Here is a 15892-nt window from a genome sequence, read left to right on the forward strand (position 1 = left end):
TTTGGATCTTTTTGGCACCATAGTCCATAAAACGTGGTGCCAGCATTCGCAGTTCACATGATGCTTCAATTATAAAATAGGAGCTCTGGCAAAAAAGGAGGACTAAGTAAGGGCAGCAAAGGGTCACTGAAAAGACAGTGACAGATGCAGAAGAGAAAACAATTTAGCTGTAACAGAGATGAAGTTACCACAGATGATATGATGATTTATTTGTGTTATGGTTGCACTTTGAAGCCCCAATTAAGACTTGCCTCACTGTGCTTAGCACTGTAAGACACAGTCTTTGCTCCCAGGAGCTTGCAGCCTAAAAGGACAAAGAATGAGTGAGAGAAAGGAAGGATTATTCTCCCCATTTTACAGGTGGAAGGTGAGGCACAGGTTGATTAAATGAGTGGCCCAAGGTCACAAAGGAAGTCTGTAGTAGCAAAACTGGTAGTTGATCCCGAATCCCCAGAGTCCTAGCCCAGTGTCATAGGCACACAACTGTCCATCCACTGATAACTTTTTTTTGAAACGGAACAGAAATTTGAATTAAATTCTGACATGGTTATGTTGTCCTGTTGCCTATACAAAGCAAGTAGGAGACTACTGTGACTCATCCATGAACCTGTAGGATTCACCAGTGGTTAAAAGTAGAAAAGTCACCATCTCCTGACAAACATCAGCTTTAGCTACAGTTCTTCCCCCAGTATTTCCAGTGCTAGCCACATCACTTGTATTCCCTTAACATCATACATCATCATTTACAACATGGAAGAGATCAGGAGGTCAACAAGCTTTGGCCAATCATCTCCCAACAGAATTCCTTTCACTAAGCTGTGCACTATTGATGATTTTTCTGGCGTGAAGACTTGTGGTAAGTAGAGAGCTTTGAAACTCTGGTCTGCGAGCCCTCCGAGTCCCACTGTGGTTTTGATCTTTTCTCATTTCTTTTCTAAATATTTGAAGAGTTTCAATTTTAAAAAGAAAACATTTTACTGATGACATTGTAGTGAAGGGAGAATCTGACCCATTGTGTCATTGCTCTGATATCAGCCCTGCTTTTATACAGGGTACAGTATTAATATGCCACACTTTATTAAATTGTATGACTTGCACCCCGTAAAGTTTATGAATGTTTAAGGTCTGCAGGAGTCAATATAGGATTTTCTGTTGATGTCACTGTACTTTGGATCAGGTCCTAGATCAGTGGTTCTCAGAGTGTGGTTCGCAATACACTTGTGGTCCATGACCACTTTGCAGGTGGGTCTCGGACTCAGGGCTCACCCCCCACTCCTGCAGAGGGAGCCTGCACTGGTGCTCCAGCCCCACACATTCAACCCCTTTGCGAGGTTGGAGTGCCAGCACCGCCTTCCTGCTGCAGGTAGGGAGGATGGTTGAGCCTCACAGCTTGTGGAGGAAGGTAGCAGCTCTGGGGGAACAGCAGCGCAGGAAACCGCTTGCCTGTAGGTTTTCCCTGCTGCTTCCATTGGCCAGAATCACAGCCAATGGGAGCAATAGGAGCAGTGCCAGAGAGCAGGAGGCATGGAGCCAGGTAAGCACCCCCAGTGTCCCTCATGCATCCCCTCCTGTTGAGCCCATGCACCTCCATCTGGCTCCTGCACCTTACCTCCTACCCTGACCTCCCCACCTTTATCCTGACCCCCCCCCCCTTTATCCTGCATCTTCGTAGGTGGTTCGCTCATGGTCTGCTGAAATGTCTATGTTGAGTAGGGTGGGCCAAAAAGTTTGAGAATCATTGTCCTAGATGCAGATCTGATTTGGGACCCCTGTGCTTAAAACCATTGGTCATGCTGTGTAGAGGATGCTTGTGTAGAAAGAACATTCTTATATCGCCATAACATGTTCAGAAAGAGCCTTTTCCAGTTCTCTTTGAAGTCAGTTGAGTGTCTTTTCATTGACTCTGGAAGGAGATAAACCAGGCTCCGATGCAGCTGACCTTTGCCACCTGGCCTCCATGACTGTGATAGGTGCTTCTGAAACAAATAGGATGTCAAGTTGTTTGTGGTTTTGCAGCTGCCTTCAAAGCCCAGCAGCCAGTCCCTGCGCATTGGGAACTGGTCAGAGAGGAAGAGCCATCGCTTACCACGATTACCCAAGCGACACAGCCATGATGACATGCTACTTCTGGCTCAGCTAGGTATCCCCTCTTCCCCGTCCAGTCTGAATGAGGACAGTCTGAGCACTACAAGTGAGCTGCTGACCACCCGCAGGGCCAGGCGGATCCCTAAGGTAATCCCACTGTACTGTTGTCTAAATTATGCCTCAGTCACAATAGTCCAGCCTTGCTTTCACTTTCACTAAGGTAAGTGTGTGTTGTCACAAGAACAGAGTCTCAGGCCCACTCTGGAAGTGTGAAGCCCTTTGGTTGTCTTAACTGGCCTCTTAAGGTTTCCTTGGGGAATGCTCTAATGATGTGGAACTGCTGTTCCATTCTACCACCCGCCCTGGGCCTGAGGGATGTGCCAGAGGAAAAGGAGGTAGGATCAAAGCACCCCTGCCTCACATGATTCCATCTGCTGGTATGGCTTTTGGGGAACTAGAGGGCTGCTAGCGTAAGTGAGAACAAGCTGCAGACTGCTCTGATATCTGGGAAGGCGCAGATTGGCCCCTGAATCTGGGGGCAACAAAGATAGCTTACAGCTTCCTTTGTCCTAGTAACCGGTTTCATGCTGTGAACAGCTCATCTAGTCAGGATATTGCTCTGGGGGGCTGCACAGCATTTGTCCATCAATCAAGTTTGTTTTCCCTACCGAAAGTAATGTTGTGTCCAGATTTTAAACAGCCAGCAGAAGAGCTAGAAACCATGGGAAGCAGGGAGTTAGCGCCGTCTTTACATGCATTGGCTGCATGCAGTAGAGCTGGAATGAGAGGTCTTCTCCAGAGGTGCGGGGTGCATCATTCCTAGCTGGGGCTGAGTCTTCAGTCCGTCTCAGAATAGCAAATATCTTTTCGCCAATCTGGCCTAGCTTTATATTTTATTCAGTTTTTCCACTGTTTAAAACAATTACATGATTTTCTTTAAGCTTTATAAAGGCAAGCATTGTATTGTACCTAGCTCAAAGCTTCGGAACTGTTCTAAATTGTTGATCTCTTGCTGTTTATACTGTTCAGTGTGCTTCTTATGATTTCTGCTGCTTTGTTTGTTTATTACAACTGTTTCCAAGGCAACCTCCACTGACCTAACATGAGTCTTCTGCTTGACTAACAGTCTCTGCAGTCTGGATCAACTTATCTATGATTCTATGATTACAGATGCAAAATAAAAATGAATTAAATTTGAAATCTTTTGGCCAAATAAAGTTTCACATGTAAAGTGGGAAATTAAACAATTGTCTGGTACAATAGTGTCAAGGAGGAGAGAATTGCCAACATGTTTGTTTTTAGCCTGTGAGCAGTGTTACTTTTTATTGTACATTTAGCTTTTTCCTATAAAGGAGTGTTTTTAACATGATATAGCAATAAATATTGTGTGGACAAAAGAGAAACTTTTTTGTTTTTCTGAAATTCTGCCTAAGCAGGAAGCAAACTAAAATGAAGACAACTAATTATATGCCCTTAAATAATGATATCAGGACCAGATTCTGATACCATTACTCACATTGAGTATAATACTTTATTTCAGAAGTAAGATGTTACTCAAAGGGACTTCAGTGGGTCTACCGCTGGAGTATGTTACTACTCAATGTAAGTAAAAATGGCAACATTTGGCCTTAACTTTGTACTTCTTTCCTCCATTTGTTTCTCTAATTTAAAGGGATTGAGTCATCTTGAAAATTCCAGTGTTGCCAATTCTCACAATTTTATTACAAGATTCATAACGTTTGATGTTTTCTTAAAAGCTCGGCATCTGGAATCATGTGATTATGGGAGAATCTCAACTTTCATTAAAAGAAAAAAAAACGTTTCTCACCATGGTAAAGAAAAGCTTGAAAATAAGAGTGTTGAGGACTCAAACTAAAAGTCAAATAAAAATGAAACAACTTTTCTAAATATCATGGTTTTTAAGTCAGTCTCCTGGTATTAGAGTGACCCGACATAAAATTTTGTAAAGATAGAATTGGCATTACTAGAGACTACTTGTGGAGTAAGGTGAACATGAATAAGAATAAAATAAATATATATATAAAATTACTCAATATGAATAAAAGCCCCAGAACTTGTCCCTTTACTTTTGTAGCTCTGTTTTCTCCTTTTTGTTTCTCTAGTTGAAAGGGACTCTGTTAACTTGAAAAATCATATTTCCATTAGGCATGTTAAATATCATTTAATTGAATAGTTGATTAACCTCATGAATTCTTATAAGTTACTCAACTATTCTATAGTCCCTGTGGGTGAGGACAGCAGCCAGTGTGCTCCAGCCCCACTCCTGAGGAGCCCCCTGCCACTCGGTGCTGCTGCCTCTGTATTAGAGGCAGCAGGATGGAGTGCTAGGCGGGAGCTGGTCCGTGAGGGGAGCCAGTTTAAAAAACAGCTCCCCTCACAGACCGGCTGCTTGTCACCCCATTCTGCTGCCTCTGATACAGTGATACAGAGGCAGCAGCACGGGGTGGCAGAGCCCCTGTCCACAGTGGTTTGAGTTTCCGAACCTGATGTGAGTCAGAACTGAGCCGCGCTGTTTGCTCACCTGGCTGCTAATACACTTTAAATGCACAGTTGCAGTGGGGGCAGGTCCCGGACCCGGCGCAAGCCAAAATTGAACTGGGCTGCAGGCCAGCCTGCTAAAGAAATTTACTGGCCAGGGGGAATGTGTGCAGTCTATAGCATTAACTGATAAACTTTTGCTTATCGGTTAATCGACTACACTATTACATCCCTAATTTCCATCTGAAAATTGTGTACCACCTCTTATAACAAGTATCACTCTAAGGGTATGTCTACACTACAAAGTTAATTCGAACTAACGGACGTTAGTTCGAATTAACTTTGATAGGCGCTACACAAGCCCTCCGCTAGTTCGAACTTAATTCGAACTAGCGGAGCGCTTAGTTCGAACTAGGTAAACCTCATTCCATGAGGACTAAGCCTTGTTCGAACTTACTAGTTCGAATTAAGGGGTCTGTAGCCCCTTAATTCGAACTAGTGGGAGGCTAGCCCTCCCCAGCTTGCCCTGGTGGCCACTCTGGGCACCACCAGGGAAACTCCATTGCCCCCCTCCCGGCCCCAGACCCCTTAAAGGGGCACGGGCTGGCTACGGTGCCCGTGCCAGGTGCAAGCCTGCCAGCACCCAGCCAGCAGACCCTGCACCTGGCACGGCTAGAGCCAGCCACCCGATGCCCCCCAGCCCTCCCCCTCTTCCCGGGACCAGGCTGGCGGCTCCTGGGAACTTGCCCGGGACCGCAAGAGGCGGGCACCTGCCTGGTCTAGTGCAGACATCGTGGACCTCGTCCCCGACCTCCGCACTAGGCACAGGACAGTGGCCGTCTAGGGCAGGATAGCTTCCAGCCTGGCCACCCAGGAGCAGGTGTGCATGAAAATCAGGTGGTCCACTGAGACCCCCGACCCTGAGCCTTGAGCTTACAATGGCCGTACTGGGTCAGACCAAAGGTCCATCTAGCCCAGTAGCCTGTCTGCCAACAGCGGCCAACCCTAGGGACCCTGGAGGGGATGGACCGAAGACAGTGACCAAGCCATTTGTCTTGTGCCATCCCTCTCCAGCCTTCCACAAACTTTGGGCAGGGACACCACTCCTACCCCCTGGCTAATACCACTCCATGGACCCAACCTCCATCACTTTATCTCACTTCTCTTTAAACTCTGTTCTAGTTGTAGCCTTCACAGCCTCCTGCAGCAAGGAGTTCCACAGGTTGACTATTTGCTTTGTGAAGAACAACTTTCTGTTACTAGTTTGAAGCCTGCTACCCATTCCTTTCCTTTGGTGTCCTCTAGTCCTTCTATTATGGGAACTAATAAAGAACTTTTCTGTATGCACCCTCTCCATACCACTCATGCTTTTATAGACCTCTATCATATCCCCCCTCCATCTCCTCTTTTCTAAGCTGAAAAGTCCTAGTCTCTTTAGCCTCTCTTCATATGGGACCTGTTCCAAACCCCTCATCATTGTAGTTACCCTCCCCTCTCCCAGCCTCTCTCTTCCCCTCTCCCACCTCCTTTTCCCAGTCTCCCCCAGTTTTGTTCAATAAAGAGAGATTCTATTTTTGACCACACGTGTCCTTTATTTTGTACATCAGGAAGAGGGGCTAGGGAGGGGTAAGTGGAAGGAGGTGAGGGAGGAATGGGGTACGAGCTCCCGATAGGGAGGACTGGGGTGGCTCTGCAGGCTTCTAGGGGTGGAACCTCTCCTGCAGCCCCCGATTGCCTCCTCTCCCCACATGGCAGCCTGCGGCAAGTGCAGCCGGTCGGATGGCCGAGTGCTGTGATGTGCCCAGTGTGGGTACTCCGGGCACTCCAAGCCAGGACTGCTTTGCAAGCAGGGAACCCTGAGAACTGTCTGTCTGGGGTGGGGGTCGGGTTCCTTTAAGCACAGCCCTCGGCTAGCCTGAGACAGCATTTCCACACTCTAAGTCCTCATCTGATGCCCTCTGTTCAGGGTCCACTCAGTGTGGACAAGCTAGTTCGAATTAGAAAAACGCTAATTCGAACTAGTTTTTTAGTCTGGATGCATTAGTTCGAATTAGCTTAGTTCGAATTAACTAATTCAAGCTAAGTTAGTTCGAATTAGCGCTGTAGTGTAGACATACCCTAAGTGACCTGAACTGACTAAAATTGATCATTGAGAAATTATGATGTTAAATATCATTTAATTGAACATTTTACAGCATTTTGTTTGGAGTTACGTCACAGTGGTCTTGATGATCAGGTGCACTGATTCTCAAAGCAACGTCCTTGGGCCATAAGGTTTCTGAAAATCTGCCACGCAGCATGGTGGCATCACCCCAATAAGCCACTTTATTGGGCCCAGGCTCTTCCCCAAGCCATGAAAAAAGTGTTTCTAAAACTGAACAGGTCACTGGCAGACTTGTGCACAGAGAAGAGCGGAGGGAATAGATGAGTGTGGCCCAGCTGTGTTTGGTGGTCGTTCTGTCGTGGTCTTTCTGCATATCAACAGAGGAGCAGCGAGGACAAAGTCTGAACTTTTACAATTTTTTCTTTTTCCTTTTTTTCCTTAGTTGTTTTTTAAAAAAAGCTTTGTCTTTATGGTTGTTTTTCAGAAGGAATTAACCAGAAATCAGGATACAGTGGCCTGTGTAAAGAGTGTTTGATCAGGAATTTGGGTGTTTAGAAATGAGTCAGTTTGAGGAATTTCATACTGACACAGTATTTTAGAGCAACCTGTCTCCTCTCTCACTCTCCCCTGGCAAACCCTCTGCCAATCAAATAGAGTATGCGCCAGCAGAGCGAAGGGCTCAGTGGGTAGCAGGCTCCAGTCATGCAGAGGATGTATGCAGTCAAGCCCCACACCAGGCTTTTTGGTCACATTCAGTGTTGACATTGCAGTTATAGGCATCACTGCTCAGGGGAGTTACTAAGCTCAAGTTCCCCATGCCAGCCTCAGTTGCTTTGGCCTTAGAGGTGGAAGCTGAAGAACCTTTGAATGGACAAAGGGAAAACTCAGGCGTTCTAATCAACCCTTGCTCGGTAAAATAGCTTCTTATATCCAGAGCTATACCTCTGTGCAGAACAGCTGCTGCATTTGTACACACAGCACATGGGCCCACTGAAGTCAATGGGACTCTTTCTGATGACTTCTGTGGGCTTGGATCAGGCCCTGTGCCACTGCACTACCAATATTTAACTCCCTAGGAAAAAGTCCCTGGAACGGTTTGTAGAATTGAAGGTGCTGTGTATAGTGGTGGAAGGGAGTGAGTAACTAGGATTGCCAGGTATTGTCCTGGACAGTCCGGTATTTGCGGCCTCTGTTCGGTATAAAAAAACCAGAAAATACTGGAGGTATGTTGTTTTGCTCAACAACAACTTTGGTCTTTGTCCCCTCATTGCTGCCATTAGTAGACTGCCTCCCTGAGTTGCCTGGCTTGTATTTAGGTGAGATTTCCTGGAGGGGCTTCAGCCAATCAACATTTCAGCACTCTTCTGCTATTTGTAGCAATACAGTTTCTAGGCCAGTAAAATCAGGAATGAGGCCACAAGAAGAGCATCTCCAAGTAGATTTCAGGTCATTACAAACACAAATAGTACATGTCTTAGTGAGCAACATTAAAGGGAAAGCACAAGTGCCTGTTTGCTAGACAGTAAGTAATGTCTTGCCTATAAACAGTGGCCAAATTCTGCTCACATTTATACCTGTGTAAATGAGGTCAGAAGTGTGACATCAGAGTAGCTTCATCAGATCAGAACATCAGATCAGAATCTGAATAAAGGTGAAAATAAAATTTGACACCAAAAACAGGTACAAAAGCACGAGTAGATTGAGTAGAGGAGTTAGTGGCCCCTGAGTTCCAATTGATGCTCGGTTATTCATTTTCTCTGAGGCATTGAGCAAACTGCTTAATCTCATCATGCCTCCATTTCCTTTCCTGTAATACCAGGGTAAGGTCTATCTTTGTCAATCATATTGCTATCTTGTAATCCAAACGCAACTTACATTGACTCACAGGGGTACCGTGAAGATTCCAAAGAGCTGTATGTACATTAGCAATTAAAATACTGTGAAGTGCTAGTTATTAATTACAACTTCCATGCCAAAGTAATTGAGGAGACAAGGTAGGTGAGGGAAAATGTATATATTTTGGACCAGCTTCTGTTGATGAAAAAGACAAGCTTTTGAGCTTGCATAGAGCTCTTATTCAGGTCTGGGAAAGATACTTGGGTAAATATAAGGTGGAACTGATTGTTTAGCATAAGTTTTTAATACATATTATAAAAGCCCATTTAGGGTAAAGTGACCAGTTAACATCTCTGTAGTAATAGGGAAAAAAATGGGGGTTAGCAAGTTTCAGAGTGTTATTCTTCATAAATCCAGTGTCTTTAATAAGTACATGATTTTTAGTGGCTATCAAAGTTATGCATTTAAGCTCCCAGACCCATCTTTTGAGAGTGTTCTGCAGATTTCCTCTGAGAATGAAGTCTGAGACACCAGATATGGAGTGATCACTTTATGGAAAGTGTTAGCTCCCAACTGATGTCGTGTTTTTGTCATTTATTGTTCTCCTGTGTGAGTTCATTCAGTGGCTGTCTGGATTCTCCTAACTAGTTTTTGTTGGGCTGTTTAGTGCGCTGAATGGAGTATACCACATGTTGTGATAGGCATGCGTAGGAACCAGCAGTCTGTGGTGGGGATATTTGATCACTGTGGCAGTGGAAATGTGCCTACAGGTTTGGCATCTATTGTTCTGGCAGGGTCTGGTGCTGCTTTGAGTTGGTGTGTTGGGAGCTTGCTTCTAATGATGAGCTCTGTGAGGTTTGAGACCTGTCTGATGGCCAGAAGAAGATGGCTTGGGAAAGATTTCTTTCAGGATGTGGTCACCAGTGAGTATGGGTCATAATTATTTAATAATACTCCCTATGGGTTCCAGTGTGGGATAATATGAAACAATGAGAGGTTTTTCCTGGTATTCAAGCAGATGGCCCACTCTGTGATAGAATTGTGAGACTGGAAGGGACCTGAAGAAATCATCTAGTGCAGTCCCCTGCCCTCATGGCAGAACTAAGTATAATCTCTTGTGATCTGCTTCTGTGGTGGCACGTCCTTGTTTGGTGAAGGCAGTCTTAAGTAGGGATGAAAATCCCATGTAATTGTTTAACTGATTAAAAGACCTACTCCACCCTCCGGCCGGGATGCCAGAGCAGTCCCTGGCAGTGGTGGGTCAGGGTGCCCTGCAGGCAGGAGTTGCTATAGCATCCCAGTCAGAGCAGCCCCATCCATGGCAGAGGAGGGGAGCTGCTCCAGCCCTCCGGGTTAACCATAACTGGTAAGCCTCATCGATTAACTGGCTAAACCTTCACATCTCTAGTGAAGTGTATTAAAGTGTATGTGACATTGCACAAGGGATGTTAGTAAATAGTCGTTTAAACGATTAACCGAAAAGCCTAGGCTTATCAGTTAACAACTACACCCTCCTCCCCCGCTGCCTCTGATACAGAGGCAGCGGGGTAGGGGAGAGGCAGGAATTGGACCTGGTGCTGGGGGAGCCAGCTTAAAAGCTGGCTCTCTAGGAACACTGGATCCCACAGAGCTGCCTACCTTCCCACCCCCGCACTGCTGCCTCTGATAAAAAGGCAGTAGCATGGAGAGTGAGGGGGGCAAGCAGGAGCTGGTACACACGGGAAGCTGACTTTCAAGCCATCTCCCCACATGTGTCGGCTCACACAGAGCCACCTACTCTTCCCCTCAACCCCGTGTTGCTGCCTCTGTGTCAGAGGCAGCAGCACCAGGAAGGAGATGGGATACCGGATCAGCCCCTGCTTGCAGAACCTGGGCTCGCCACAGGCCTGGGCTCACCACAGACAGAGGCTGCTCCGTGGGATCTTGGGTCCCCCACAGATAGGGGTAGTAGGCAGGAGTTGGTCTGCACAGGGAACCAATTTTTAAACCAATTCCCCATGACTCCACACTGCTGCCTCTGATGAGTGGGACTGGGAGTGCATTGGCTACTGATCCCACCTCAGGGGAGTATTTTAGTAACTGTGTAACCGATACTTTTTTGTGGCTACACGATTATTAAAATAAACGTTATCTAACATTGTTACATTGCACCCCCATGTTCTGTATGGAAATACATTTTTAATATGAATATGCCTTACTTGAAAATGCTTTATGCAAAATGTGGCATGTAACCTGTTATTGAAAAGCTTGTCCTCTGAACTGTCATTCATGTTAAAATTCGACACTCTCCGGGAAGGAATGAACAAATACGCAAACTATCTTACCCATTACCAAGATAGCTTCCCCAATTATCACCTCTAATACCATTAGCTCACAGACGTCCCACTCTCCCCACCTCTAATATCAATTCACAGACACTTACCTTCCTTCCTCCCCCCCCCCCGCATCGCCCTCCTGTTCTGAAATGTGATTTGTCCTTTTCATATGTGTTCATTTTTTTTAATTGTATCCTTTGGTATATATGGTTGTGACTATTTTCTTCCACTATTTGGTCTGAGGAAGTGGGTCTGGCCCACGAAAGCTCATCATATAATAAACCATCTTGTTAGTCTTTAAAGTGCTACATTGTCCTGCATTTTATTTGTGGGCAGATATCATTCCTGTATTTAAAATTAGAAATACGAAGTATGAGCCTGTTAAATATCTAGAGTGCTAATGAAAGCCATTAGCAATACTCAAGGAATGGCAAAATATGCATGACAATGATCTGTGAATAGTCTTGCTTTTCCTGTGAGCCTGGACTATGATTGGTCCTGCCAAGACATGTGGCCGGGTCACCTTATGCTGGAATCCATTTTGGACATGGCATTTTTCCATGGGAGGGTGAAAGGGCTGAAACTGAATACAAAGGATTTCTGCTTTGGGCAAAATCTATTTATAGACAATAAACCAAACAATAGGGGCAGTTGCCAGACAGCAAGATATCCCCTGCTTATTACTGTTGGAAACATCTTCTAAGACTACACTGGGAGAAGGCACAGGCCCAAGTTGGGAGGCTTCCCAGCTTGTGCGAAAAGACCTACTATTAGGGTAATAAATTGCATGTCACAAGTGTTTTAGGTGCACATCTACACTGCACAGCTATTTTGGGATATCAGAGGTATCCTGAACTAGCTACCCCGCGTCTTAACAAGCCACCTCTTATTTCGAAATATTTTTCGAAATAATGGGTGCACTATTTCGGTATTCCACGAGGATTAAGGGATGTCTCGCAATAGTGTGTTATTTGAAAATTTGGCACTGTGTAGATGTGCCAAATTTCAAAATAAGCTATTTTGAAATAAGATACGCAATTAGCATAGCACACATTGCATATCTTGTTTCGTGTTTAGCGTGCTGTGTAGACACACCCTTAGATAAGCTTTGCTGGTGTGTTTATTTTATTTTGATTAGTAACTTACTTTGAGCTGTCTGCAATTTCTTGCAACTACTTAAATCCTACTTTTTAATAAATGTTAATAAAACCAATTTGTTTATTAATAAACCCAGTGTAACTAGTTGTTAGCAGAGGGAGGAATAACAGCTGTACATATCTCTCTTCCATTGATAATGGGAGTGAACAACTTAAGAGCATTCGCTGTATATAACTTATGCAGATTAGGATAGCTGTATCTGGGGGTTTCATCCCATTGGGAGTGTACACCTGGGTGCTCTGTTGAGTCCCTTTTAGCCTCCCCAGAGCTGAGAGGAACTCGGTGTCTGCGTCACTTCTGTGGGCTGTAACCCGAGAGTGTGCCATTGCTGGGGGAGACCATCAGGACAGGGTAGTGGGGCATCCCAGAGGGGTGGTAGGCGGGTTCAGTGGTATTTCAGCTTATTAAGTGACAGTCTTGAGGAGTTCTGTGACCAAACTCTTCAAAGTATACATCCCTGACTTTCTCCTCATTGCATGGTCTGTGGTTTTTGAATGGTTGGCTGTAGGTAACCAATTTCTTGGCATGTGTAGGATCTGTGAAGGTAGGCGTGGCGATCTCTATGTAGTTGTCTGTAAAGTTCCATTGTGGCTTTTCTACAGGCTAAATTTTGCTTTGGTTAGTACTGGGAATCTGGAAGCTGACTTTGAAAAGCTTTTACAGGTGAGGGTAAGACTGGCGAAGCTTGTTATAGCACTGCCAAAGGTCAGTAAATAGAACACAACTTTATAGCCAAACCCCATGGGACAGATCTGCAACTGGTGTAATTAGGCATTAAAGTGAATGTAACTATGCTGATTTACCCTAACTAAGGCTCTGGGCCTGGGTCACAAATTATTTTACAGAATTACAGTCAAATTATGCCATCCATACTGGAGCAAATTATATCACAATTTCAGGAAGAGGCTTAAGCATGTGCCAGTGAGATACTGTGCATGTGTGTTTAAAGTTAGGCATGTTCTTAAGCACTGGAATGGGTTACCTAGGGAGGGGCTGGAATTTCCATCTCTAGAGCTTTTTAAGTCCCAGCTTGACAAAGCCCTGTCTAGGTTGATTTAGTTGGGGTTGGTCCTGCTTTGGGCAGAGGACTGGAATTGATGACCTCCTGAGGTGTCTTCCAGCCCTAGGATTCTATGATTCTATGACCTCCCTAAATTGGGACCTATGACCAGGGGAGTTTAGCTCAACTGAGGATCACAGAATCTGGCCTGAACCAGTGAGATACAGATAAAAAACAGTAGCACACAGTGAGAAATGACAAGGCATAGGGCCACATTTTCAAAATCACCTAAGTGGTTTATAATCTTAAATCTCAGTTTAAAAAGTGACGTAGGCACTTAGGAGCCTAATTCTGATTGGACTTAAGCCTCCTAAGGACCAGACCCCCAAAAGCATTTGAGCACATAATCCCTGCCTAACTACCTAAAGCATTTTTGTAAATGGGATTTAGGCTCCTCAGTATTCCAGCTCCACTGACACCTTTTCTCCTTTATCTGGGGTAAAATTATGTTTCAGCTGAGATTGGAAATAAAATGGAGAGCCACTGAGGAGCAGAGAAACAAGCAGGCAGTTCCAAATGGCAGCAGCTGTAGGGGGCAAAGCTGTCATTGCAGTAATGGAGGGACAGAAGGGAATAAATGAAGGAACATAAATGATTTCTAGAGAGGAAAATGTTTGCTGTCTATTTGTGTTCTTGTGACAGCATATTCTAATGTGTAACCCTCCTGGTTTCTTTTTTGCAGCTTGTACAAAGGATCAACTCTATCTATAGTGCAAAAAGAGGGAAAAAAAGATTGAAGAAGCTTTCCATGTCCAATATTGAGACAGCATCACTGCGAGGTACAACACAGCCCTTTTGGTCTAATGAAAGAATATTGTACTTTGTATGATAAGAATTGTTATCCAGCCTTCTGCTGATGTTACCCTCTTTGATTGTGTGTGTGTGTGTGTGTGTGTGTTCTACCCTTGCTGTGTTTGCAATGTCCCTTATACATCAGTGTCAGTTCTGTGTCCTGAAAAGAGAAAAATTGAGTGGTTAAAGACTAACTGGGGCCCAGATCCCACTCTGATGTTTGTCCCATCAACCCCCTCTCCTGGCTAAACTCATCACTCCAGCTCATTAAGCCTCCATTAACTCCATTATGGGATTTTGTATTTGTAGACGTACAAAATTCACAATATTGCCCTTGCAGTTCATTTATGCTTTTTCCTGGTGCCAAATTGTGAACTAAATTCATTGTGTTCTCGCCTGTAAAAACACTGGCCCAGTTAGCAAATCAGGCCCTAAACATTTATATTTGCAAAGACAAGTAGTTCAGAAAGTTTGCCATTCTGCGGATCTGTGCAGTGTGAGGGTTCACATGCAGATGTGTATACGTGCATGAGCATTGTGCAACTGTCACGTCAATACTCTTCCCTCTTGGATAAGGGCATGTTTCAAACATTCTTTACATACCTTGTTACATGCCTGCCAGCCTGAGCGCCTGCATTGATGAAGCCCACAAGAGCCACCCAAGAGTTCCTTGATGCTACAACCCCCTTTCCAAAAGCTGAGAACAATTGGAAGCGCTCAAATCATTTTTCCAAAATGATGCATCCACCCATGTAGATGTACCATGTATATCCACCCGTATCAAAGTACCACAAATGGGGATTCCATGAAACAGGCTTTGCTGTAATGGGGTCTAAACCTTTGTGCTTTCAGCTAGGCTGTGCCCTGAATCTTAGGCATAAGAATAATCCTATTCCAATTAACAGTCTCTACAAAAAGATCCTTGGAACCACCGATTCCACACAATTTGAAACACCAGCACAGGGCATGCTGATCACAGGGCTTAGCACTGCATCTTATCAAAAAAAATCCAACCTCTCCCCCCAAAAAAACCCCATAAAAGTTGTTTTACCTTTACTCAACACCTCTTTATCTTGCTTGCAGATGAGAACAGTGAGAGTGAAAGTGACTCAGATGACAGGTTTAAAGGTGAGGAGGTGCATCCACGTTTACTGCATGATGTCCTGTCCATGGAAGGGTGTGAAATTTGATTTCCTTTTTGAAGCATGCCACCATCACAGTCTCCTGACTCTACTCACATGTTTTGGAAATGCAGCAAGGATGCCGTTTCGGGAGAGCCGGGGTGGGGAGCAGCTGTGTGAACTGGGACGCAGCTAGTTTTTCTTTCCCTTCCCCTTCCCCTGACTATCGGGGAGCAAGGGGAAAGTACTTGGATTCTGTGATTTACTCCTCTATCCCCTCTCTTCACCAGCCCGGTGTGAGAGGCATGCAAAGAATCCAAGTACTTTCCCCTCACTCCCTGACAGTCAGAGGAACAGGAAGAAAAGCAAGACACATCCCAGTGCACATGACTGCTGGCCTCTGCCACCCCCCCCCCCCCCACACACACACAAACACACTCCCCCGAAATGGCACCCTTGAAATGCAGGATCATACACATGGTGTAAATATTGAAAATCAGGTGCCTGGTGAACTATGAGGGTCTAAGGGTATGTCTACACTACAGCACTAATTCGAACTAACTTAATTCGAATTAGTTAATTCGAACTAAGCTAAATTGAACTAGTGCATCTAGACCTAAAAACTAGTTCGAATTAGCATTTTGCTAATTCGAACTAGCATGTCCACATTGAGTGGACCCTGAACCGAGGTTAAGGATGGCCGGAAGCAGTGCCAGCAGGGCATCAGATTAGGACTTAGAGCGTGGAGCTGCTGTCTCAGGCTAGACGAGGGCTGTGCTTAAAGGGACCCGACCCCCACCCCGGACAGACAGTTCTCAGGGGTTCCCCTCTTGCAAAGCACTCCTGGCTTGGAGTGCCCTGAATGCCCACACTCGGCACATCACAGCACTCGGCCATCAGCCTGGCTGCACTTGCCGCAGGC

General features: G+C 45.1%; 1 protein-coding gene across 17 annotated transcripts in view; it reads left to right on the forward strand.

Annotated features, from left to right (window-relative positions):
• The window catches only part of DENND2B (DENN domain containing 2B), a 353709-nt gene that overhangs the window by 244651 nt on the left and 93166 nt on the right, over positions 1–15892 (forward strand). For all 17 annotated transcript variants that reach the window (XM_025189962.2, XM_025189963.2, XM_075927977.1 and 14 more), the window contains 3 exons: positions 2017–2232; positions 13740–13836; positions 14933–14977. In XM_025189962.2, coding sequence (XP_025045747.2) covers positions 2017–2232; positions 13740–13836; positions 14933–14977 — 358 coding nt within the window. The remainder of the gene's footprint in view (positions 1–2016; positions 2233–13739; positions 13837–14932; positions 14978–15892) is intronic.

Source organism: Pelodiscus sinensis, chromosome 4 (assembly GCF_049634645.1).
Source record: "Pelodiscus sinensis isolate JC-2024 chromosome 4, ASM4963464v1, whole genome shotgun sequence".
Taxonomy (NCBI): Eukaryota; Metazoa; Chordata; order Testudines; family Trionychidae; genus Pelodiscus; species Pelodiscus sinensis.